This window comes from Somniosus microcephalus, unplaced genomic scaffold, assembly GCF_052327205.1.
Source record: "Somniosus microcephalus isolate GS21.2 unplaced genomic scaffold, FLI_Smic_1.0 scaffold1, whole genome shotgun sequence".
Taxonomy (NCBI): Eukaryota; Metazoa; Chordata; class Chondrichthyes; order Squaliformes; family Somniosidae; genus Somniosus; species Somniosus microcephalus.
Genome location: NW_028225188.1, coordinates 1,847,909 through 1,871,723, shown reverse-complemented (window position 1 = coordinate 1,871,723; position 23,815 = coordinate 1,847,909). Strand labels below are relative to the sequence as shown.

At 47.7% G+C, this 23,815-nt stretch overlaps 1 protein-coding gene across 1 annotated transcript in view; it reads right to left on the bottom strand.

Moving 5' to 3' along the window:
* Window positions 1-2,083: 2,083 nt before the first annotated feature.
* The window catches only part of LOC147084137 (uncharacterized), a 79,085-nt gene continuing 57,353 nt past the window's right edge, over window positions 2,084-23,815 (bottom strand). The window contains exon 2 of the mRNA XM_085979830.1: window positions 2,084-4,038. Within this exon, the coding sequence (XP_085835956.1) occupies window positions 2,562-4,038 (1,477 nt within the window). The 3' untranslated portion in view covers window positions 2,084-2,561. The remainder of the gene's footprint in view (window positions 4,039-23,815) is intronic.

Here is a 23,815-nt window from a genome sequence, read left to right as displayed (position 1 = left end):
TGTAGACCAGTTACTGCCAAGATAGTCGCCACAGGTAACCCAAGAAGCAGAGGATCAAGGACCTGCTGGGGGCTCCAGCAGGGACTGGTCATCCGACCCTGAGACAGTGGCACCATCCACTCTTGTGCCATCGAGGGAGGAAGCCACGCCTGCAGGGTCATGGGAGAGCCAGCCAGAGCCTGCTCCCGAGACTAGGCGTTACCCCCAAAGAGAAAGGCAGCCTCCAGAGCGCCTTAGTTACAGTTAGTGCTAACCTGTGTGCATGGGGCAGAATAATCACCAGGGTTAACGGAATGTAGAGGCAGTCTACCCTCTCTTCCAAAGTTATAGTCATTTTCAGTCATTCTGTTTTGTGGACATTCTATTTTAAGGGGGAGGAAATATGTTGTGTATTTTGAATGTGTATTAGAATTGTCCCACATGGGATACCATAGTGGTGATTTGCAATGCACTATGGGAAATGTAGTGCATAGAGTGAAGAAGCACATTTTAAATAAAATGGCCGTTAACTAAACTCTCCACCCCGGAGTCCTTCTTAATTGTTATATAGATAAGGGTATAAAACCCCTTGAGACACAACACTTGGGCTGATAAGTGGCAGGTAACATTCGCTCCACACAAGTGCCAGGCAACGACTATCACCGACAAGCATCTAACCACCGCCCCTTGACATTCAACGGCATTACCATCGCTGAATCCCCCACCATCAACTTCCTGGGGGTCACCATTGACCAGAAACTTAACTGGACCAGCCACATAAATACTGTGGTTACAAGAGCAGGTCACAGGCTAGGTATTCTGCGGCGAGTGTCTCACCTCCTGACTCCCCAAAGCCTTTCCACCATCTACAAGGCACAAGTCAGGAGTGTGATGGAATACTCTCCACTTGTCTGGATGAGTGCAGCTCCAACAACACTCAAAAAGCTCGACACCACCCAAGACAAAGCAGCCCGCTTGATTGGCATCCCATCCACCACCTTAAACATTCACTCCCTCCACCACTGGTGCACCGTGGCTGCAGTGTGTACCATCTACAAGATGCACTGCAACAACTCACCAAGGCTTCTTCGGCAGCACCTCCCAAACCCGCGACCTCTTCCACCTAGAAGGACAAGGGCAGCAGGTGCAGGGGAACACCTGATAGAATACATATATCCCTGAAGGCAGCAGGACAGGTAGATAAGGTGGTTAAAAAGGCATATGGGATACTTGCCTTCATTAGCTGAAGCACAGAATATAAGAGCAGGGAGGTTATGATGGAGCTGTACAAAACGCTAGTTAGGCCACAGCTTGAATACTGTGTGCAGTTCTGGTCGCCACACTATAGGAAGGATGTGATTGCATTGGAGAGGGTGCAGAGGAGATTCACCAGGATGTTACCTGGGCTGGAGTGCTTCAGCTATGAAGAGAGACTGGACAGGCTGGGGTTGTTTTCCTTAGAGCAGAGAAGGCTGAGGGGGGACCTGATTGAGGTGTACAAAATTATGAGGGGCATAGATAGGGTAGATAGAAAGGAACTTTTCCCCTTAGTAAAGGGGTCAATAACCAAGTTAAGGGGCAGGAGGTTTAGAGGGGATTTGAGGAAGAGCTTTTTCACCCAGCGGGTGGTTGGAATCTGGAACTCACTGCCTGAAAGGGTGGTAGAGGCAGGAACCCTCACAACGTTCAAGAAGCATTTAGATGAGTACTTGAACCGCCATAGCATACAAGGCTACGGACCAAGTGCTGGAAAATGGGATTAGAATAGACGGGGCTTGATGGCCGGTGCAGACACGATGGGCCGAAGGGCCTCTTTCTGTGCTGTATAACTCTATGACTCTATGACCACCAACTCCAAGTCAAACACCATTCTGACTTGGAAGTATATTGCCATTCCTTCATCGGCGCTGGGTCAAAGTCCTGGAACTCCCTCCCTGACAGCACTGTGGGAGTACCTTCACCACACGGACAGCAGCGGTTCAAGAAGGCGGCTCACCACCACCTTCTCAAGGGCAATTAGGGATGGGCAATAAATGCTGGCCTTGCCAGCGACGCCCACATCCCATGAACGAATAAAAAAAAACTTCATCCCATATGATGCGTACAAGGGCTCAGTAATGTTTAATTCATCAGAAAAAGACAAAGTACAACAACATACTGGTCAGCTTAACAGAGTCTCATCATAGTTATGAGGGCACAAACTTAAAATAGTCACTAATAAATCCAGTAATGAATTCAGGAGAAATGTCTTTACCCAGAGAATGGTGAGAATGGGGAACTCGCTACCACAGGGAGTAGTTGAGGTGAACAGCACAGATGGATTTATGGGGAAGCCACACAAGGGAGAAAGGAATGGGAGGAGATGTTGATTGGGTTAATTGAAGTAGGGTGGGTGTGGGGCATAAACACCGGCATGGACCAGTTGGGCCGAATGGCCTGTACATTCTATGTAACACCATCAACAGTCAATCGAAGGGAATCATCAGCACAACAGCTTGAAAGATTAAACAACAGCACAGGAATTTATAAAACATTCATCAATTCCACATTCATGTCACCCCAGCTGTCTGCAGGGCCCTGTGCTACAGAACAGTGTGAACTCGCTGGTGTCTCTTCAGCTCCCCGGGGCTTTTAAAGCTCTTACCACAGTCAGAGCATTTAAATGGTCTCTCATCAGTGTGAACTTGCTGGTGTGGCAGCAGGTGGGATGACCGAGTGAATCCCTTCCCACACACGGAGCAGGTGAATGGCCTCTCCCCAGTGTGAGTACGCTGGTGTTCCTTCAGATCTCCGGACCTTTTAAACCTTTTCCCACAGTCAGAACATTTAAACGGTCTCTCCTCAGTGTGAACCAACTGGTGTACCTTCAGATCCCCAGAGGTTTTAAAGCTCTTCCCACAGTCAGAACATTTAAATGGTCTCTCATCAGTGTGAACTCGCTGGTGTGTCAGCCGGTTTGATGACTGAGTGAATCCCTTCCCACACACGGAGCAGGTGAATGGCCTCTCACCAGTGTGAACTCGCTGGTGTATCTTCAGCTCTCCGGAGCTTTTAAAGCTCTTCCCACAGTTAGAGCATTTAAATGGTCTCTCATCAGTGTGAACTCGCTGGTGTTCCAGCAGGTTGGATGACCGAGTGAATCCCTTCCCACACACGGAGCAGGTGAATGGCCTCTCCCCAGTGTGAGTACGCTGGTGTCCCTTCAGATTCCTGGAGCTTTTAAAGCTCATTCCACAGACAGAACATGTAAATGGTCTCTCATCGGTGTGAATCAACTGGTGTTTCTTCAGATCCCCAGAGGTTTTAAAGCTCTTCCCACAGTCAGAACATTTAAATGGTCTCTCATCAGTGTGATATTGCTGGTGTCTCAACAGGTTTGATGGCTGAGTGAATCCCTTCCCACACACGGAACAGGTGAACGGTCTCTTTCCTGTTGTCTCCACGTGGTGTCTCTTTAGCTCCTGGGATATTTGAAAGCTTTTCCTACAGTCAGAATGTTTCACTGGCCTCTCCCCAGTGTGAACTTGCTGGTGTGCCAGCAGATTTGAGGACCGAGTGAATCTCTTCCCACACACGGAGCAGGTGAACAGAATCTCTCCTGCTCTCTCCAGCTGGTGTCTCTTCAGATCCTGGGACCTTTTAAATCTCTTCCCACAGTCAGAACATTTAATCGGTCTCTCATCACTGTGAACAAGCTGGTGTCTCAGGAGGGTGGCAGAATGAGAGAATCGCTTCAAAAACACAGAGCAGGTCAACAGTCTCACATTGGTGTGGACAAGCTGGTGTCTCAGCAGCACGGAGGGTGCAATTAATCGCTTCCCACACACGGAGCGGGTTAAAGGTCTCTCCCCAGTGTGATCTTGCTGGTGTATCATCGGAGCGGATGACTGAGTGAATCCCTTCTGGAACACGGGGCCGGTGAATGGGCTCTCCCCAGTGTGTAGCCACTGGTGTTGCTTCAGGTACTTGTATATTTTGAAGCTCTTCCCACACTCAGAACATTTAAAAGGTCTTGCATTAGTGTGAACTCGCTGGTGTACCAGCAGATTGGAGGAGCGACTGAATCAGGTCCTGATGAATCGAGTGACTGTCTGTTCTTGACGTGATGTTCGGTCTGAGCTTCCTGTCTGTAAATGCTCCACTTCTAAAACCCTGTAAAAGGAGTGTAGAAAGGGGTAAGAGGGAGAATGTTACCTCATGTCCCTCTTTCCCAGCCCAGAGGCAGTGAAGCTGATTTTCAGGCCCCAGCTGCTGCACAGGTTACATACGAACATACGAATTAGGAGCAGGAGTAGGCCACTCGGCCCCTCGAGCCTGCTCCACCATTCAATAAGATCATGGCTGATCTGATTACTCCACATTCCCACCTACCCCCGATAACCTTTCACCCCCTTGCTTATCAAGAATCTATCTACCTCTGCCTTAAAAATATTCAAAGACTCTGCTTCCACCGCCCTCTGAGGAAGAGAGTTCGAAATACTCACGACCCTCTGAGAAAAAAATTCTCCTCATCTCTGTCTTAAATGGGTGACCCCTTATTTTTAAACAGTGACCCCTAGTTCTAGATTCTCCCACAAGAGGAAACATCCTCTCCACATCCACCCTGTCCAGACCCCTCAGGATCTTATATGTTTCAATCAAGTCACCTCTTACTCTTCTAAACTCCAGCGGATACAAGCCTAGCCTGTCCAACCTTTCCTCATAAGACAACCCACCCATTCCAGGTATTAGTCCAGTAAACCTTCTCTGAACTGCTTCCAACGCATTTACATCCTTCCTTAAATAAGGAGACCAATACTGTACACAGTGCTCCAGATGTGGTCTCACCAATGCCCTGTATAACTGAAGCATAACCTCCCTACTTTTGTATTCAGTTTCCCTTGTAATAAACGATAACATTCTATTAGATTTCCTGATTACTTGTTGTACCTGAATACTAACCTTTTGCGATTCACGCATTAGGACACCCAGATCCCTCTGCATCTCAGAGCTCTGCAATCTCTCACCATTTAGATAATATGCTTCTTTTTTATTCTTCCTGCCAAAATGGACAACTTCACATTTTCCCACATTACACTCCATTTGCCAGATATTTGCCCACTCAATTAACTTATCTATATCCCTTTGTAGCCTCCTTATGTCCTCCTCACAATTTACTTTCCTACCTATCTTTGTGTCATCAGCAAATTTAGCAACCATGCCTTCGGTCCCTTCATCCAAGTCATTTATATAAATTGTAAAAAGTTGAGGTCCCAGCACTGATCTCTGTGGCACACCACTCGTTACATCTTGCCAACCAGAAAATGACCCATTTATGCCTACTCTCTGTTTCCTATTAGCTAGCCAATCTTCTATCCATGCCAACATGTTACCCCCTACACCATGAACTTTAATTTTCTGCAATAACCTTTGATGTGGCACTTCATCAAATGCCTTCTGGAAATCTAAGTACAGTACATCCACCGGTTCCCCTTTATCCACAGCACATGTTACTTCCTCAAAGAACTCCAATAAATTGGTTAAACATGATTTCCCTTTCACAAAACCATGTTGACTCTGCCTGATTACCTTGAACTTTTCCAAGTGCCCTGCTATAACGTCTTTAATAATAGCTTCTATCATCTTCCCGATGACAGATGTTAAGCTAACTGGCCTGTAGTTTCCTGCTTTCTGTCTCCCTCCCTTTTTGAATAAAGGAGTTACATTTGCTATTTTCCAATCTAATGGAACCTTCCCCGAATCTAGGGAATTTTGGAAAATTAAAACCAACGCATCAACGATCTCACTAGCCACTTCTTTTAAGACCCTAGGATGAAGTCCATCAGGACCCGGGGACTTGTCAGCCCACAGCTCCAACAATTTGCTCAGTACCACTTCCCTGGTGATTGTAATTTTCTTGTGTTCCTCCCTCCCTTCCATTTCCTGATTTACAGCTATTTCTGGGATGTTACTTGAATCCTCTATAGTGATGACCGATGCAAAATACCTGTTCAATTCAACTGCCATCTCCTTATTTTCCATTATTAATTCCCCAGACTCACTTTCTATAGGACCAATGCTCACTTTGTTAACTCTTTTCTTTTTTAAATATCTATAGAAACTCTTACTGTCTGTGTTTATATTTCTAGCTAGCTTTCTCTCGCACTCTAATTTTTCTCTCCTTATTAATCTTTTAGTCATTCTTTGCTGTTTTTTATATTCTGTCCAATCTTCTGACCTGCCAGCCATCTTTGCACAATTATATGCTTTTTCTTTAAGTTTAATACTATCTTTAACTTTTTTAGTTAACCACGGATGGTGGGTCCTCCATTGCATAGACACATAGAAGATAGGGGCAGGAGTCGGCCATTCGGCCCCTCGAGCCTGCTCCGCCATTCAATGAGATCACGGCTGATGATCCAAATTCAGTACCCTGTCCCTGCCTTCTCCCCATATCCCTTGATCCCATTAGCCTTAAGAAATATATCCAACTCCTTCTTGAATATATTTAATGAATTGGCCTCAACTGCCTTCTGTGGTAGAGAATTCCACAGGTTCACCACTCTCTGGGTGAAGAAATTACTCCTCATCTCTGTCCTAAATGGCTTACTCCTTATCCTTAGACTGTGACCCCTGGTTCTGGACTTACCCGCCATCGGGAACATCCTTCCTGCATCCAATCTGTCCAGTACTGTTAGAATTTTTATAAGTTTCAATGGGATTCCCTCTCATTCTTCTAAACTCCAGCGAGTATAAGCCCAATCGACCCAATCTCTCCTCATATGTCATTCCTGCCATCCCAGGTATCAGTCTGGTGAATCTTCACTGCACTCCCTCCATGGCAAGAACTTCCTTCCTCAGATAAGGTGACCAAAACTGCACACAATACTCAAGGTGTGGTCTCACCAAGGCCCTGTACAACTGCAACAAGACATCCTTGTTCTTGTACTCAAACCCTCTCGCTATGAAGGCCAACGTACCATTTGCCTTCTTAACCGCCTGCTGCACCTGCATGCTTACCTTCAGCTACTGGTGCACAAGGACGCCCAGGTCTCGTTGCACTTCCCCTTCTCCCAATCTATTGCCATTCAGATAATAATCTGCCTTACTGGTTTTGACACCAAGTGGATAACCTCGGATTTATCCATGTAATATTGCATCTGCCATGCTTCTGCCCAATCACCCAACCTGTCCAAATCATCCTGGAGTTTCTCAGCATCCTCCTCACAGCACACACACCCACCCAGCTTTGTGTCGTCTGCAAACTTGGAGATATTACATCTAGTTCCCTCGTCCAGATCATTAATATATATTGTGAATAGCTGGGGTCCTAGGACCAATCCCTGCGGTACCCCACTAGTCACTGCCTGCCACTCGGAAAAAGAGACGTTTATTCCAACTCTTTGCTTCCTGTCTGCCAACCAGTTCTCTATCCAATTCAATACCTTGCCCCCAATCCCATGTGCCTTAACTTTACATGCTAATCTCTTATGCGGGACCTTATCGTAAGCCTTTTGAAAGTCCAAATACACCACATCCACTGGTTCTCCCTTATCTATTTTACCAGTTACATCCTCAAAAAATTCCAGTAAATTAGTCAAGCATGATTTACCTTTTGTAAATCCATGTTGACTTTGTCCGATCCGGTCACTTTTTTCCCCAAGTGCTCTGCTATTACATCCTTTATAATGGACTCTAGCATTTTCCCCACTTCTGATGTCAGGCTTACCAGTCTATAATTCCCCGTTTTCTCTCGACCACCTTTTTTGAATAGTGGGGTAACAGTAGCTACCCGCCAATCCATGGGTACTGTTCCAGATTCCATCGAATGTTGGAAGATGACCAGCAATGCATCTACTATTTCTAGGGCCACTTCCTTAAGTACCCTAGGATGTAGATTATCAGGCTCTGGGGATTTATCGGCCTTCAATCCCATCAATTTCCCGAACACCATTTCCCTACAGATAATGATTTCTTTCAGTTCCACCCTTTCATCAGACCCTATGTTCCCCAACATCTCTGGGAGGTTATTTGTGCCCTCCTTTGTGAAGACAGAACCAAAGTATGTGTTTAAGACCAGGACCAGTGCAAGATAGAGTAAGGCGATACTTAGTACAGAGCCCCGAGACCGGAGAGGCAGCGGACCTGCGAGGGATCACCAGAGGCGGCGGAGGTACTTAAACAGCAGCCCGAGGCAGCGAGGCCCAGAGCCCCGAGACCGGAGAGGCAGCGGACCTGCGAGGGATCACCAGAGGCGGCGGAGGTACTTAAACAGCAGCCCGAGGCAGCGAGGCCCAGAGCCCCGAGACCGGAGAGGCAGCGGACCGGCGAGGGATCACCAGAGGCAGTGGACCTGCGAGGGATCACCAGAGGCCCGACCAATCCAGGTTCCGGGAGAGAGGTAAAAAGTAATCCAAGTGTGACATCAGCAGGAAGCAGGTAAGTGATTGGTTGGTGAGTATTTCTCTCTTTTTTAAACTTTAACTCTGTTTAATAGTTTCTAAGGTCTCTCTGCTGTAGCGGGGACTGTTGGTAAACTATTTAACTGTAGTGTAATTAGTGGGATTGATTGATTTAATTTAAACTCAATTAATTAAAGGGTAAGTCATGGCAGGACAGCCCGGCCCTGTGATCTGTTCCTCCTGCGAGATGTGGGAACTCAGGGACACTTCCTGTGTCCCTGACAACTACGTGTGCAGGAAGTGCATCCAGCTGCAGCTACTGACAGACCGCATTGCGGCGCTGGAGCTGCAATTGGATGCATACTGGAGCGTTCACGATGCTCGGGACATCGTGAATAGCACGTTTAGGGAGTTGGACACACCGCAGGTAGAGGTTGGACAGGAAGAAAGGGGACGGGTGACCAACAGGCAGAGTACTAGGCGCAGGCAGGTAGTGCAGGGGTCCCCTGTGGCCATCCCCCTCTCCAACAGATATACCACTTTGAGTACTGTTGGGGGGGGATGGCTTATCAGAGGAAGGCAGCAGCAGCCAACTTCCTGGCACCAGGGGTGGCTCTGCTGCACAGAATGGAAGGAAAAAGTGTGGGAGAGCTATAGTAATAGGGGATTCAATTGTAAGGGGAATAGATAGGCATTTCTGCAGCTGCAAACGAGACTCCAGGATGGTGTGTTGCCTCCCTGGTGCAAGGGTCAAGGATGTCTCCGAGCGGCTGCAGAACATCTTGGAAGGGGAGGGTGAACAGCCAGTTGTCGTGGTGCATATAAGCACCAACGATATAGGTAAAAAGCGGGATGAGGGCCTAAAAGCGGAATATAGGGAGTTAGGAGGTAAATTAAAAAACAGGACCTCAAAGGTAGTAATCTCAGGATTGCTACCAGTGCCACGTGCTAGTCAGAGTAGAAGTAGAAGGATACTTCAGATGAATACGTGGCTAGAGGAATGGTGCCAGGGGCAGGGATTCAAGTTCCTGGGACATTGGAACCGGTTCTGGGGGAGGTGGGACCAGTTCAAACCGGACGGTCTGCACCTGGGCAGGGCCGGGACCGATGTCCTAGGGGGAGTGTTTGCTAGTGCTGTGGGGGAGGGTTTAAACTAAAATGGAAGGGGGTTGGGAACCTGAGCAGGGAGACAGAGGAAAGGAAAACAAGGAAAAAGCAAAAGATAGGAAGGAGAAAAACAAAAGTGGCAGTCAGAGAAATCAACGGTTTAAATCAAATGTGGCCACAGTAAATAATAATTCTAATAGGTCTAAGAGCGTTAAAAAAACAAGCCTGAAGGCTTTGTGTCTTAATGCGAGGAGCATTTGTAATAAGGTGGATGAATTGGCTGCGCAAATAGAGGTAAACGAATATGATTTGGTTGGGATTACGGAAACGTGGCTCAAGGACGGCCAAGACTGGGAATTCAACATCCAGGGGTATTCGATATTCAGGAAAGATAGGCAAAAAGGAAAGGGAGGAAGGGTAGCATTACTGGTTAAAGAAGGGATTAACACAATTGTAATGAAGGATATTAGCTCTGATGAGGTGGAATCTGTATGGGTAGAATTGAGAAATACTAAGGGGAAAAAAACATTAGTGGGAGTGGTATATAGACCTCCAAACAGTAAGGCGGAGGTTGGGGATGGCATTAAAAGGGAAATTAAAGAAGCGTGCAATAAGGGCACAGCAGTCATCATGGGTGACTTTAATCTACATATAGATTGGGCTAACCAAATTAGTAACAATACTGTGGAGGAGGAATTCCTGGAGTGTTTACGGGATGGTTTCCTGGACCAATATGTCGAGGAACCAACCAGAGATCAGGCCATCTTAGACTGGGTATTATGTAACGAGAAAGGATTAATTAGCAATCTTGTTGTACGAGGCCCCTTGGGTCGGAGCGATCATAATATGATCGAATTCTTCATTAAGATGGAGAATGAAGTAGTTGACTCAGAAACTCGGGTCCTCAATTTAAATAAAGGAAACTACGATGGTCTGAGGAGCGAGTGGGGTAGGATTGATTGGGGAATGTCACTCAAAGGGTTGACGGTGGATAGGCAATGGCAAACATTCAAAGACCGAATGGATGAACTACAGAAGTTGTTCATCCCAGTTTGGCATAAAAATAAAACAAAAAAGGTGACTCAACCGTGGCTAACAAGGGAAATTAGGGATAGCATAAGATCCAAGGAGAGGACATACAAATTGGCCAGAAAAAGCAATAATCCTGAGGATTGGGAGCAGTTTAGGATTCAACAAAGGAGGACAAAGGGATTAATTAAGAAAGGGAAAATAGAATATGAGAGTAAGCTTGCAGGGAACATAAAAACTGACTGTAAAAGCTTTTATAGATATGTAAAGAGGAAAAAGATTGGTGAAGTCAAGCGTAGGTCCCTTGCAGTCAGAATCGGGGGAATTTATAATGGGGAGCAAAGAAATGGCAGACCAACTAAATGCATATTTTGGTTCTGTCTTCACAAAGGAGGACATAAATAACCTCCCAGAAATACCGCGGAACATAGGGTCTGATGAAAGGGTGGAACTGAAAGATATCAGTATTGGTAGGGAAATGGTGTTAGGAAAATTGATGGGACTGAAGGCCGATAAATCCCCAGGGCCTGATAATCTACATCCCAGGGTACTTAAGAAAGTGGCCCTAGAAATAGTTGATGCATTGCTGGTCATCTTCCAGAACTCAATAGACTCTGGAATAGTACCCATGGATTGGAGGGTAGCTAATGTTACCCCACTATTCAAAAAAGGTGGCAGAGAAAAAGCGGGGAATTATAGACCGACATCGGTAGTGGGGGAAATGCTAGAGCCTATTATAAAAGATGTAATAGCAGAGCACTTGGAAAGCAGTGACAGGATCGGACAAAGCCAACATGGATTTACAAAAGGTAAATCATGCTTGACTAATCTACCGGAATTTTTTGAGGATGTAACTGGTAAAATAGATAAGGGAGAACCAGTGGATGTGGTGTATTTGGACTTTCAGAAGGCTTTTGATAAGGTCCCGCATAAGAGGTTAGCGTGCAAAATTAAGGCACATGGGATTGGGGGCAAGGTATTGACTTGGATAGAGAACTGGTTGACAGACAGAAAGCAAAGAGTTGGAATAAACGGGTTGTTTTCTGAGTGGCAGGCAGTGACTAGTGGGGTACCGCAAGGATCGGTCCTAGGACCCCAGCTGTTCACAATATATATTAATGATCTGGACGAGGGAATTGGATGTAATATCTCCAAATTTGCAGTCGACACAAAGCTGGGTGGGAGGGTATGCTGTGAGGAGGATGTCATGAAACTCCAGTACAATTTGGACAGGTTGGGTGAGGTTATCCACTTTGTTGGCAAAAACAGGAAGGCAGATTATTATTTGAATGGCAATAGATTGGGTGAAGAGGAAGTGCAAAGAAACCTAGGTGTTCTTGTGCACCAGTCACTGAAGGTAAGCATGCAGGTGCAGCAGGCGGTTAAGAAGGCAAATGGTATGTTGGCCTTCGTAGCAAGAGGGTTCGAGTACAAGAACAAGGATGTCTTGCTGCAGTTGTACAGGGCCTTGGTGAGACCGCACCTTGAGTATTGTGTGCAGTTTTGGTCACCTTACCTGAGGAAGGACGTTCTTGCCATGGAGGGAGTGCAGCGAAGATTCACCAGGCTGATACCTGGGATGGCAGGAATGATGTACGAGGAGAGATTGTGTCAATTGGGCTTATAGTCACTGGAGTTTAGAAGATTGAGAGGGGATCTCATCGAAACCTATAAAATTTTGTCAGGTCTGGACAGACTAGATGCAGAAAGGATGTTTCTGATGGCCGGGGAGTCCAGAACCAGGGGTCATAGTCTAAGGATAAGGGGTAAGCCATTTAGGACTGAAATGAGGAGGAATTTCTTCACCCAGAGAGTGGTGAACCTGTGGAATTCTCTGCCACAGAGGGCGGGGCCAGTTCATTCAATATATTCAAGAAAGATTTGGATATATTTCTTGAGGCTAAAGGGATCAAGGGATATGGGGAGAAGGCAGGGACAGGGTACTGAATTTGGATGATCAGCCATGATCTCATTGAATGGCGGAGCAGGCTCGAGGGGCCGAATGGCCTACTCCTGCTCCTATCTTCTATGTTTCTAAATTAGGAGGTACAAGCACTAAATAAAGTAATAAGGAACCAACAACAGATTAAAGATCTAGAAAGGCAGAATGCTGGACTTCAACCAGACGAGTTGCCCAGAATAGGTCAACAAGTAATGACGCAAGTTAACGGAAGAAAGGGAATGGGGCCCGTTGGATGGGGCCATGTACTGTATTAATGACAAGTGATACGTGTGATTGTCTACAGGAACCGATGGGTATGCGATGGAAGCAATGGACCCAGGTGAAACCATTTAACACTAAAGACCCCCATTCTACCCTCTCCTCTAGGGGAAAGAGCTCGGAAGACGACCAGACCTCTGTTTAAATTACAGATAAACATGGATCCAGTCGACCCTTTATATCAGAGGGTCCGTCTCGGGGAGAAGAAGCTCTCCCGGTTTACCCTTACACCCGAGAACTCATTTTTAACGTGGAAGCAAGTCATCCTCAGTTCCAAGGGACTGCCTAAGAAGAAAGAAGATATAATTGGAGTAAGACTTCTTTACTCCTGTACTCAAATCCTCTTGTAATGTAGGCCAGCAGACCATTTGCCTTCTTAATTGCCGTTCACGACCACCGGACGTCCCAAAGCGCTTTACAGCCAATGAAGTACTTTTGAAGTGTATTCACTGTTGTAATGTGGGAAACGCGGCAGCCAATTTGCGCACAGCAAGCTCCCACAAACAGCAATGTGATAATGACCAGATAATCTGGTTTTTCGTCATGTTGATTGAGGGATAAATATTGGGCTCAAAACACCGGGGATAACTTCTTCGAAATAGCACCACGGGATCTTTTACATCCACCTGAGGGGGCAGACGGGGACCTCGGTTTAACGTCTCATCCTTCGGACGGCAGCTCCGACACTGCAGCGCTCCTTCATTACTGCCCCTCCAACAATGCGGCTCTCCCGCAGCACTGCCCCTCCGACAGTGTGGCACTCCCTCAGTACCACCCCTCCGACAGTGCGGCGCTCCCTCAGTTCCGCCCCTCCGACAGTGTGGCGCTCCCTCAGTACTGCCCCTCCGACAGTGCGGCCCTCCCTCAGTACCACCCCTCCGACAGTGCGGCGCTCCCTCAGTACCGCCCCTCCGACAGTGTGGCGCTCCCTCAGTACTGCCCCTCCGACAGTGCGGCGCTCCCTCAGTACCGCCCCTCCCACAGTGCGGCGCTCCCTCAGTACTGCCCCTCCGACAGTGCGGCGCTCCCTCAGTCCTGCCCCTCCGACAGTGCGGCGCTCCCTCAGTCCTGCCCCTCCGACAGTGCGGCGCTCCCTCAGTACTGCCCCTCTGACAGTGCGGCGCTCCCTCAGCACCGCACTGGAGTGTCAGCCTCGCTTTATGTGCTCAAGTCCCTGGAGCGGGATTTGAACCCACAACCTTCTGACTCTGCTATCCACTGAGCCACAGCTGACTCCAGTCTTTTACACAGTTTCATCATAACTTCCTTGTTTTTTGCACTCTATGCCTCTCCTAAAGCAGGGGAGTTATGATGAATTGTTAAACAGTTCTTTTTGCAGAGTGACCAAGACTGTGTGCAGGAAACAATTGTGCATTTGAAAGAAGCTTGTATTGTGAAGCTTGTGCCCCTTTGCCAGGCCCGCTGTCTGCGGCCCCTCTCCCAGATTCCAGCCCCAGCTCTGTGCTGACTGAGCTGCTCTCACCTGGGGACAGCGCGTCACAATCGGCCCCCGCGCACCTGAGCTGGAGAGGAGGCCCCGCCCCCTTCCCGCGCCGCCATTGGTTGGAGGACCAGGCCGCCCAGTTCAGTCCTCCCAGCTCAGCCCTCTTCCTATTGGTCCCCGCTCCCGTCAGTCAGAATCACATTGCTCCGGCTCACTCCGCCACCCCGCGCGGCTCAATCTGCTCCGTTCGGCGTCCGCGGAGGTCCCGCCCGACTCTCAGGTTTGGTTTTTCTCGTATTTTACTTTATAATCTCGCTCTCCGCTCGCCCCTCACCTCGATTTAAATCGATTCCCCAACACTTGACTTTACCCCGGCCGCTGAATTCGCCTCTTCCCCGGGCCCGACCTTCCGTCTGGTGTTGCGCCTGCCCGCGCTGTGATTGGTGCAGGGGAAGGCAAGTGGGCGTGTCCGGCCCCGGGCCCACGTGGGGGAGACAAAGGCTGGCTGGAGCGCATGCGCAGCCCGCCTCGGACCGTTGGGAAGCTTTTCAAATATTTTTTTTTGCGAAACAAATTGAAAACACTCATTAATTCCCCCAACCTCCTCCCCTCTAAAGTGCGATTATTATTATTTTTGTTTTTCCTCATTTGTGTGGGGTGTCTTTTTTTTACCTTGCGGTGGCGTGCGCCGATCCAACCGACCCCTGGGCGTTGCGTGCTGGCGTCAGCGCGTAATCGAAGGGGGGTAATTGACGCGAGGCGCCCGCCAATCAGGAGCGCGGAAAACGCTGGGAGGCCCAGGCGGGCTGACGGTCCTCCAACCAATGGCGGCGAGGGGGCGGGACCTCGGTGGGCTGCAGGCCGCTTTTCTGTTTTCATTGTCTGCAGGAGCTGTTAAAGGGAAGGGGAGGAGGAGGATGGGAAAAAAACAACCTTGTGAGTGTTTATTCCTTTGCATTACCTTTATTGCAAGGCTATTCATCAATTGCATTCATTTAAAAATAAGTGAACCTTTTCTCTTTTTGACTTTTATCCAGAACAAAGAGCCCTGGTGCTGTGAACATTTTGGTGGGCAGCCACTTTTAAAGGGACAAAGACCAGCATTCTTCCTCCTCTCTCTCTCTCTCTCGTGAGTATTTGTGGTGGGTGAGAGGGTGGGGGGGTGAGTCAAAGGGGACTGCGGTCCCTTTTCAACAAAAAAATGATTGCTTGGCCATTTAAAGGGGAATGGGTGCCCCCCAGGTATTTAAAGGGGCAGTGCCTCTCTCTGTATCATGTAAGAGCAGGGAGGTTCTGCTTGAACTGTACAAAACACCAGTTAGGCCACCGGCTAGAGTGCTGGGTGCAGTTCTGCTCGCCCCATTGCAGGAAAGATGTGACTGCTCAATACAGGAGATTTACGAGGATGTTGCCAGGACTAGAGAATTTCATCTACAAGGAAAGATTGAATACACAGAAACTAATCTACATCCTAGGGTACTTAAGGAAGTGGCCCTAGAAATAGTAGATGTATTGCTGGTCATCTTCCAGAACTCGATAGACTCTGGAACAGTACCCATGGATTGGCGGGTAACTAATGTTACCCCACTATTCAAAAAAGGTGGTAGAGAGAAAACGGGGAATTACAGACCGGTAAGCCTGACATCGGTAGTGGGGAAAATGCTAGAGTCCATTATAAAAGACGTAATAGCAGAGCACTTGGAAAACAGTGACCGGATCGGACAAAGTCAACATGGATTTACAAAAGGTAAATCGTGCTTGACTAATCTACTGGAATTTTTTGAGGATGTAACTGGTAAAATAGATAAGGGAGAACCAGTGGATGTGGTGTATTTGGAATTTCGAAAGGCTTTCGATAAGGTCCCGCATAAGAGATAGAAATATAGAAGCTAGGAGCAGGAGTAGGCCATTCGGCCCCTCGAGCCTGCTCCGCCATTCAATGCGATCATGGCTGATCATCCAAGTTCATTACCTGGTCCCTGCTTTCTCCCCATATCCCTTGATCCCTTTAGCCTTAAGAAATATATCCAACTCCTTCTTGAATATATTTAATGAATTGGCCTCGACTGCCTTCTGTGGTAGAGAATTCCACAGGTTCACAACTCTCTGGGTGAAGAAATTCCTCCTCATTTCTGTCCTAAAAGGCCTACCCCTTATCCTTAGACTGTGACCCCTGGTTTTGGATTCCCTGACAATCAGGAACATCCTCCCTGCATCCAGTCTGTCCAGTCCTGCCAGAATTTTATAAGTTTCAATGAGATCCCCTCTCATTCTTCTAAACTCCAGCGAATACAAGTCCAATCAACCCAATCTCTCCTCATACATCATTCCTGTCATCCCAGGTATCAGCCTGGTGAATCTTGGCTGGACTCCTTCCATGGCAAGAATATCCTTCCTCAGATAAGGCGACCAAAATTGCACACAATACTCAAGATGTGGTCTCACCAAGGCCCTGTACAACTGCAGCAAGATATCCTTGTTCCTGTACTCAAACCCTCTTGCTATGAAGGCCAACATACCATTTGCCTTCTTAACCACCTGCATGCTCACCTTCAGCGACTGGTGCACAAGGACACCAAGGTCTCGTTGCACTTCCCCTTCTCCCAATCTATTGCCGTTCAGATGATCTGCCTTCCTGTTTTTGACACCAAAGTGGATAACCTCACATTTATCCACATTATATTGCATTTGCCATGCTTCTGCCCAATCACCCAACCTGTCCAAATCATCCTGTAGTTTCTCAGCATCCTCCTCACAGCACACACGCCCACCCAGCTTTGTGTCTTCTGCAAATTTGGAGATATTACATCTAGTTCCCTTGCCTAGATCATTAATATATATTGTGAATAGCTGGGATCCAAGGACTGATCCCTGCGATACCCCACTAGTCACTGCCTGCCACTCGGAAAAAGACCCGTTTATTCCAGCTCTTTGCTTTCTATCTGCCAACCAGTTCTCTATCCAAGTCAGTACCTTGCCCCCAATCCCATGTGCCTTAACTTTACACGCTAATCTCTTATGTGAGACCTCATCAAAAGCCTTCTGAAAGTCCAAATACACCACATCCACTGGTTCTCCCTTATCTACTCTACCAGATACATCCTCAAAAAATTCCAGTAGATTAGTCAAGCACGATTTACCTTTTGTAAATCCATGTTGACTTTGTCCGATCCTGTCACTGTTTTCCAAGTGCTCTGCTATTACATCTTTTATAATGGACTCTAGCATTTTCCCCACGACTGATGTCAGGCTTACCGGTCTGTAATTCCCCGCTTTTTCTCTGCCACCTTTTTTGAATAGTGGGGTAACATTAGCTACCCTCCAATCCATGGGTACTGTTCCAGAGTCTATCGAATTTTGGAAGATGATCAGCAATTCTGTCCCTCTAGTGCTACTTGTCTCTCCCAGTCCTCTCTTCACCTTGTTTCTCCTCTAATGTTTCATCCTGGTGCCCATCCCCCTGTCTAATTAATTTAAACCCTCCCCCACAGCACTAGTTAACCGTCCCATGAGGACATTGGTCCCAGCTCTGTTGAGGTGCAACCCGTCCACCTTGGACAGGTCACTCCTGCCCCAGAACTGGTCCCTCCTGCCCCAGGAATCTGAAGTCCTGCATTATTTCTCTTTCAGGTACTTATCCAATTCCCTTTTGAAAGCGGTGATTGAATCTGCCTCCACCACCCTTTCAAGCAGTGCATTCCAGATCCTAACCACTCGCTGCGTCAAAAAGTTTTTCCTCATGTCGCCTTTGGTTCTTTTGTCAGTCACCTTAAATCTGTGTCCTCTGGTTCTCAACCCCTCTGCCAATTGGAACAGTTTCTCTCTATCTACTCTGTCCAGACCCCTCTTGATTTTGAACACCTCTATCAAATCTCCTCTCAATCTTCTCTGCTCTAAGGAGAACAACCCCAGCTTCTCCAGTCTATCAATGTAACTGAAGTCCCTCATCCCTGGAATCATTCTCGTAAATCTTTTCTGCACCCTCTCTAAGGCCTTCACATCCTTCCTAAAGTGCGGTGCCCAGAATTGGACACAATACTCCAGTTGAGGCCGAACTAGTGTTTTATAAAGGTTCATCATAATTTCACACTTTTGTACTCTATACCTCTATTCATGAAGCCCAGGTTCCCGTAGGCTTTTTTAACTGCTTTCTCAACCTGCCCTGCCACCTTCAATGATTTGTGCACATATACCCCCAGCTCTCTCTGTTCATGCACCCACTTTAAGGTTGTACCCTTTAGTTTAGATTTCCTCTCCTCATTCTTTCTACCAAAATGTATCACTTCACACTTTTCTGCATTAAATTTAATCTGTCATGTGTCCGCCCATTCCACCAGCCTGTCTATGTCCACTTGAAGTCTATCACTATCTTCCTCACTGTTCACTATACTTCCAAGTTCTGTGTCATCTGCAAATTTTGAAATTGTGCCTTGTACACCCACATCCAAGTCTTTAATATAGATCAAGAAAAGCAGTGGCCCTAGAACCGACCCCTGGGGAACACCACTGTGTACCTTCCTCCAGTCTGAAAAACAACCGTTCACCACTACTCACTGTTTCCTGTCACTTAGCCAATTCCCTAGCCATGCAGCCACTGTCCCTTTTACTCCATGGGCTTCAACTTTGCTGGTAAGCCTATTATGTGGCACTTTGTCGAATGCCTTGGCAATCTATGCACACCACGTCAACCGCATTGCCCTCATCAACCCTCTCTGTTACTTCATCAAAAAACTCCATCAAGTTGGTTAAACACAATTTGCCTTTAACAAATCCATGCTGGCTTTCCTTAATTAATCCGCACTTGTCCAAGTCACTGTTAATTTTGTCCCTGATTATTGTTTCTAAAAGTTTCCCCACTACCGAGGTTAAACTGACTGGCCTGTAGTTGCTGGGTTTGAACAAGGGTGTAACATTTGCAATTCTCCAGTCCTCTGGCACCACCCCCGTATCGAAGGAGGATTTTAATGCAAGGAATCTTGCGAATAAGGTGGATGAACTGAAGGTGTTGATGAACACATGGGAGTATGATATTGTTGCTATCACGGAGACATGGTTGAGGGAGGGGCAAGACTGGCAGCTCAATATTCCGGGGTATAGAATCTTCAGGCGAGACAGAGGGCGGGGGGGTAAAAGGAGGGGGTGCCGCAATATTAATTAAGGAGTCAATTACTGCTGTAAGGAGGGATGATATATTAACAGGTTCCTCTAATGAGGCCATATGGGTAGAACTTAAAAACAAAAAGGGGGCAAGCACTTTGCTGGGAGTGTACTATAGGCCCCCAAACAGTCAGGGGGAGATAGAGGAACAGATATGTAGGCAAATCTCAGAGAAGTGTGCAAATAATAGGGTAATAATAGTGGGGGATTTCAACTTCCCCAATATTAACTGGGATAGTCAGAGTGTGAAAGGCTTAGAGGGTGCAGAATTCTTAAAGTGCATCCAGGAGAGCTTTTTGAGCCAGCATGTAGAAAGTCCTACAAGAGAGGGGGCGGTACTGGACCTAATTCTAGGGAATATGGCCGGGCAAGTGGTAGAAGTGTTAGTAGGAGAGCATTTTGGTGACAGTGACCATAATTCGGTGAGATTTAAGGTAGTCATGGAAAAGGACAGGGATTGACCGGAAATAAAGGTTCTAAATTGGGGGAAGGCCGATTTTAATATGATAAGGCAGGATCTGGCCAAAGTGGACTGGGATCAGCTACTTGTAGGAAAATCCACATCGGGGCAATGGGAGCCTTTCAGAAAGGAAATTGAGAGAGTACAATGGCAACATGTTCCTGTAAAGGTCAAGGGTGGGACCAAAAAGCCCAGGGAACCTTGGATGTCAAGGGATATACGAGAATGCATTAGGGAAAAAAAGGGGGGCTTTTGGCAGATACAAAGGACTAAAGACAGAGGAAGCCCTAGAGGAGTGTAAAAAGTGCAGGGGGATACTTAAAAAAAGAAATTAGGAGAGCGAGGAGGGACCATGAAATAACACTGGCGAGCAAAATAAAGGAAAATCCTAAGGTGTTTTATAAGTATATTAAGGGCAAGAGGATAACTAGGGAAAGAGTAGGGCCCATTAGGGACCAAAGTGGCAATCTGTGTGTGGAGCCAGAAGATGTAGGTGGGGTTTTAAATGAATTTTTTGCATCTGTGTTCACTATGGAGAAGGACGATGTAGACATAAAAATCGGGCAGGGGGACTGTGATATACTTGAACATATTAGCATCGAGAGGGAGGAGGTACTAGCGGTTTTAGCAGGCTTAAAAGTGGATAAATCCCCAGGCCCGGACGAGATATATCCCAGGCTGCTGTGTGAGGCAAAGGAGGAGATTGCAGGGGCTCTGACACAAATTTTCAGAACCTCTCTGGCCACAGGGGAGGTGCCAGAGGACTGGAGAACAGCTAACGTGGTACCATTATTCAAGAAGGGTAGTAGGGATAAACCAGGGAATTACAGGCCAGTGAGCCTAACATCAGTGGTAGGGAAATTATTGGAAAAAATTCTGAGGGACAGAATTAGTCTCCACTTGGAGAGGTGAGGATTAATTAGGGATAGGCAGCATGGCTTTGTCAAGGGAAGATCATGTCTGACCAATTTGATTGAATTTTTCGAGGGGGTGACTAGGTGTGTGGATGAGGGTAGTGCAGTGGATGTGCTATACATGGATTTCAGTAAGGCTTTCGATAAAGTCCCGCATAGGAGACTGGTCAAGAAGGTAAGAGCCCATGGGATCCAGGGTGCCTTGGCACATTGGATCCAAAACTGGCTTAGTGGCAGAAGGCAGAGGGTGATGGTCGAAGGTTGTTTTTGTGACTGGAAGCCTGTGTCCAGTGGGGTACCGCAGGGATCGGTGCGGGGTACCGCAGGGATCGGTGCTGGGTCCCTTGCTGTTTGTGGTCTACATTAATGATTTGGATGTGAATGTAAAGGGTATGATCAGTAAGGTCGCAGATGACACGAAAATTGGTGGGGTGGTAAATAGCGAGGAGGTAGCCTCAGTCTGCAGGACGATATAGATGGCTTGGTCAGATGGGCGGAACAGTGGCAAATGGAATTTAACACTGAAAAGTGTGAGGTGATGCATTTTGGAGGGACTAACAAGGCAAGGGAATACGCAATGAGTGGTAGGACCCTAGGAATGACAGAGGATCAGAGGGACCTTGGTGTGCATGTACATAGATCCCTGAAGGCAGCAGAACAGGTGGATAAGGTGGTTAAAAAGGCATATGGGATACTTGCCTTCATTAGCCGAGGCATAGAATATAAGAGCAGGTTGGTTATGATGGAGTTGTACAAAACACTAGTTAGGCCACAGCTGGAATACTGTGTGCAGTTCTGGTCGCCACACTATAGGAAGGATGTGATTGCATTGGAGAGGGTGCGGAGGAGATTCACCAGGATGTTACCTGGGCTGGAACGCTTCAGCTATGAAGAGAGACTGGACAGGCTGGGGTTGTTTTCCTTCGAGTAGAGAAGGCTGAGGGGGGACCTGATTGAGGTGTACAAAATTATGAGGGGCATAGATAGGGTAGATAGAAAGGAACTTTTCCCCTTAGTAGAGGGGTCAATAACCAGGGGGCATAGTTTCAAGGTAAGGGGCAGGAGGTTTAGAGGGGATTTGAGGAAAAGCTTTTTCACCCAGAGGGTGGTTGGAATCTGGAACTCACTGCCTGAAAGGGTGGTAGAGGCAGGAACCCTCACAACATTCAAGAAGCATTTAGATGAGCACTTGAAACGCCATAGCATACAAGGCTACGGACCAAGTGCTGGAAAATGGGATTAGAATAGACAGGGCTTGATGGCCGGCGCGGACACGATGGGCCGAAGGGCCCCTTTCTGTGCTGTATAAATCTATCACTCTATGGTAGCACTCTTGCCTCTGAGGCATAAGGTTGTGGGTTCAAGTCCCACTCCAGAGAATTGAGCGCAAAAATCCAGGCTGACACTCCAGTGCAGTACTGAGGCACTGTCAGAGGTGGCGTCTTTCGGATGAGACATTAAACTGAGGCCCTGTCTGCTCTCTCAGGTGGATGTAAAAGAGCCCTTGACACTATTTTGAGAAAGAAAGACTTGCATTTATATAGTGCTTTCATGACCAGCAGACGTCTTGAAGTGCTTTACAGCCAATGAAGTACTTTTGAGGTGTAGTCACTGTTGTAATGTGGGAAAGAGCAGGGGAAATATCGCCGGTGTCCTAGCCAATGTTTATCCCTCAATCAATGTAACAAAAGGATAATAGCAAAATACTGCGGATGCTGGAAATCTGAAATAACAACAGGAAATGCTGGAAACACTCAGCAGGCCAGGCAACATCTGTAGAGAGAGAAACAGAGTTAACAAAAAGATAGATTATCTGGTCAATATCACATTGCTGTTTGTGGGAGCTTGCTGTGCGCTAATTGACTTCTGTGTTTCCTACATTACAACAGTGACTACACTTCAAACAGTACTTCATTGGCTGTAAAGTGCTTTGGGACGTCCGGTGGTGGTGAAGGCGCTATAGAAATGCAAGTGTTTCTTTCTTCACTGGTCTCACCAGCGACCTCTTCTGGCTGATGGTTGATTGACAGACAATAGTCCGCGCATGCGCACAGGGAGCGGCGGTTTGGACCTAGTCCGGCGCAGCGACCCCTCCCGGTCACCAAGGGCAACAACTGCGCATGCCCAGAGGAGACCAATCCCCCTCCCCCACACGGAGCTGCGCCTGCGCGGTCGGATCCTGCCAGAGGGAGTCGGTGCGGGCCATTCCTGGGAAAGGCCTTGGTGTCGGTTCCAGAGTCGCGATCGGTGACGCAAAGTGAGTTTTCTCCACTCCGATTGGGTGGAGAATCACGCGGGGTGGCGGGGAGGGGTAGATCGGGAGAGAACAGAGAAATAGAAAAACCCAAGAGTCCACGAGGCCCCGGACCGAGCGGCGTCAGTTGGACGGCGCACGTGATCTCCTCGGGGACACGTGACCCAGCCCAGGGCCTGATTGACGGGAGCTTCCGACCAATAGGGAGCTAGCGGGGCGGGGCTGGAGGAGCGAGCTGGCGGCGGGTCCTCCAACCAATCGGGGAGCCTGAGGGGCGGGACTTGCGCCGGCTGATTGTCTGATCCGCAGGGCAGCGAGTTTCTCCAGTCCCTTGTTCAGGGCCCGGGGCCAGGGGAGGCTGTGGGCCTTTATTCCCCTCATTGGACACAAGGCTCTTTGGCTCACAACACACTGGCTCAGGTTTTAATAGAGACTTTTTAAATTCATCAATAAAAGCAGATAAACCCCGTGCTTCTGTGGAACAAACTTTCTAATATTTTATAGAATCATAGAATAGTTACAGCACAGAAGGAGGCCATTCGGCCCGTCGAGCCCGTGCCGGCTCTCTGCAAGACCACTTCAGCGAGTCCCACTCCCCGCCCTTTCCCCGTAACCCTGCACATTTCTTTACTTCAGATACTTATCCAATTCCCTTTTGAAAGCGGTGATTGAATCTGCCTCCACCACCCTTTCAGGCAGTGCATTCCAGATCCTAACCACTCGCTGAGTAAAAAAGTTTTTCCTCATGTCGCCTTTGGTTCTTCTGCCAATCACCTTAAATCTGTGTCCTCTGGTTCGCGACCCTTCCACCAATGGGAACAGTTTCTATCTACTCTGTCCAGAACCCTCATGATTTTGAACACCTCGAT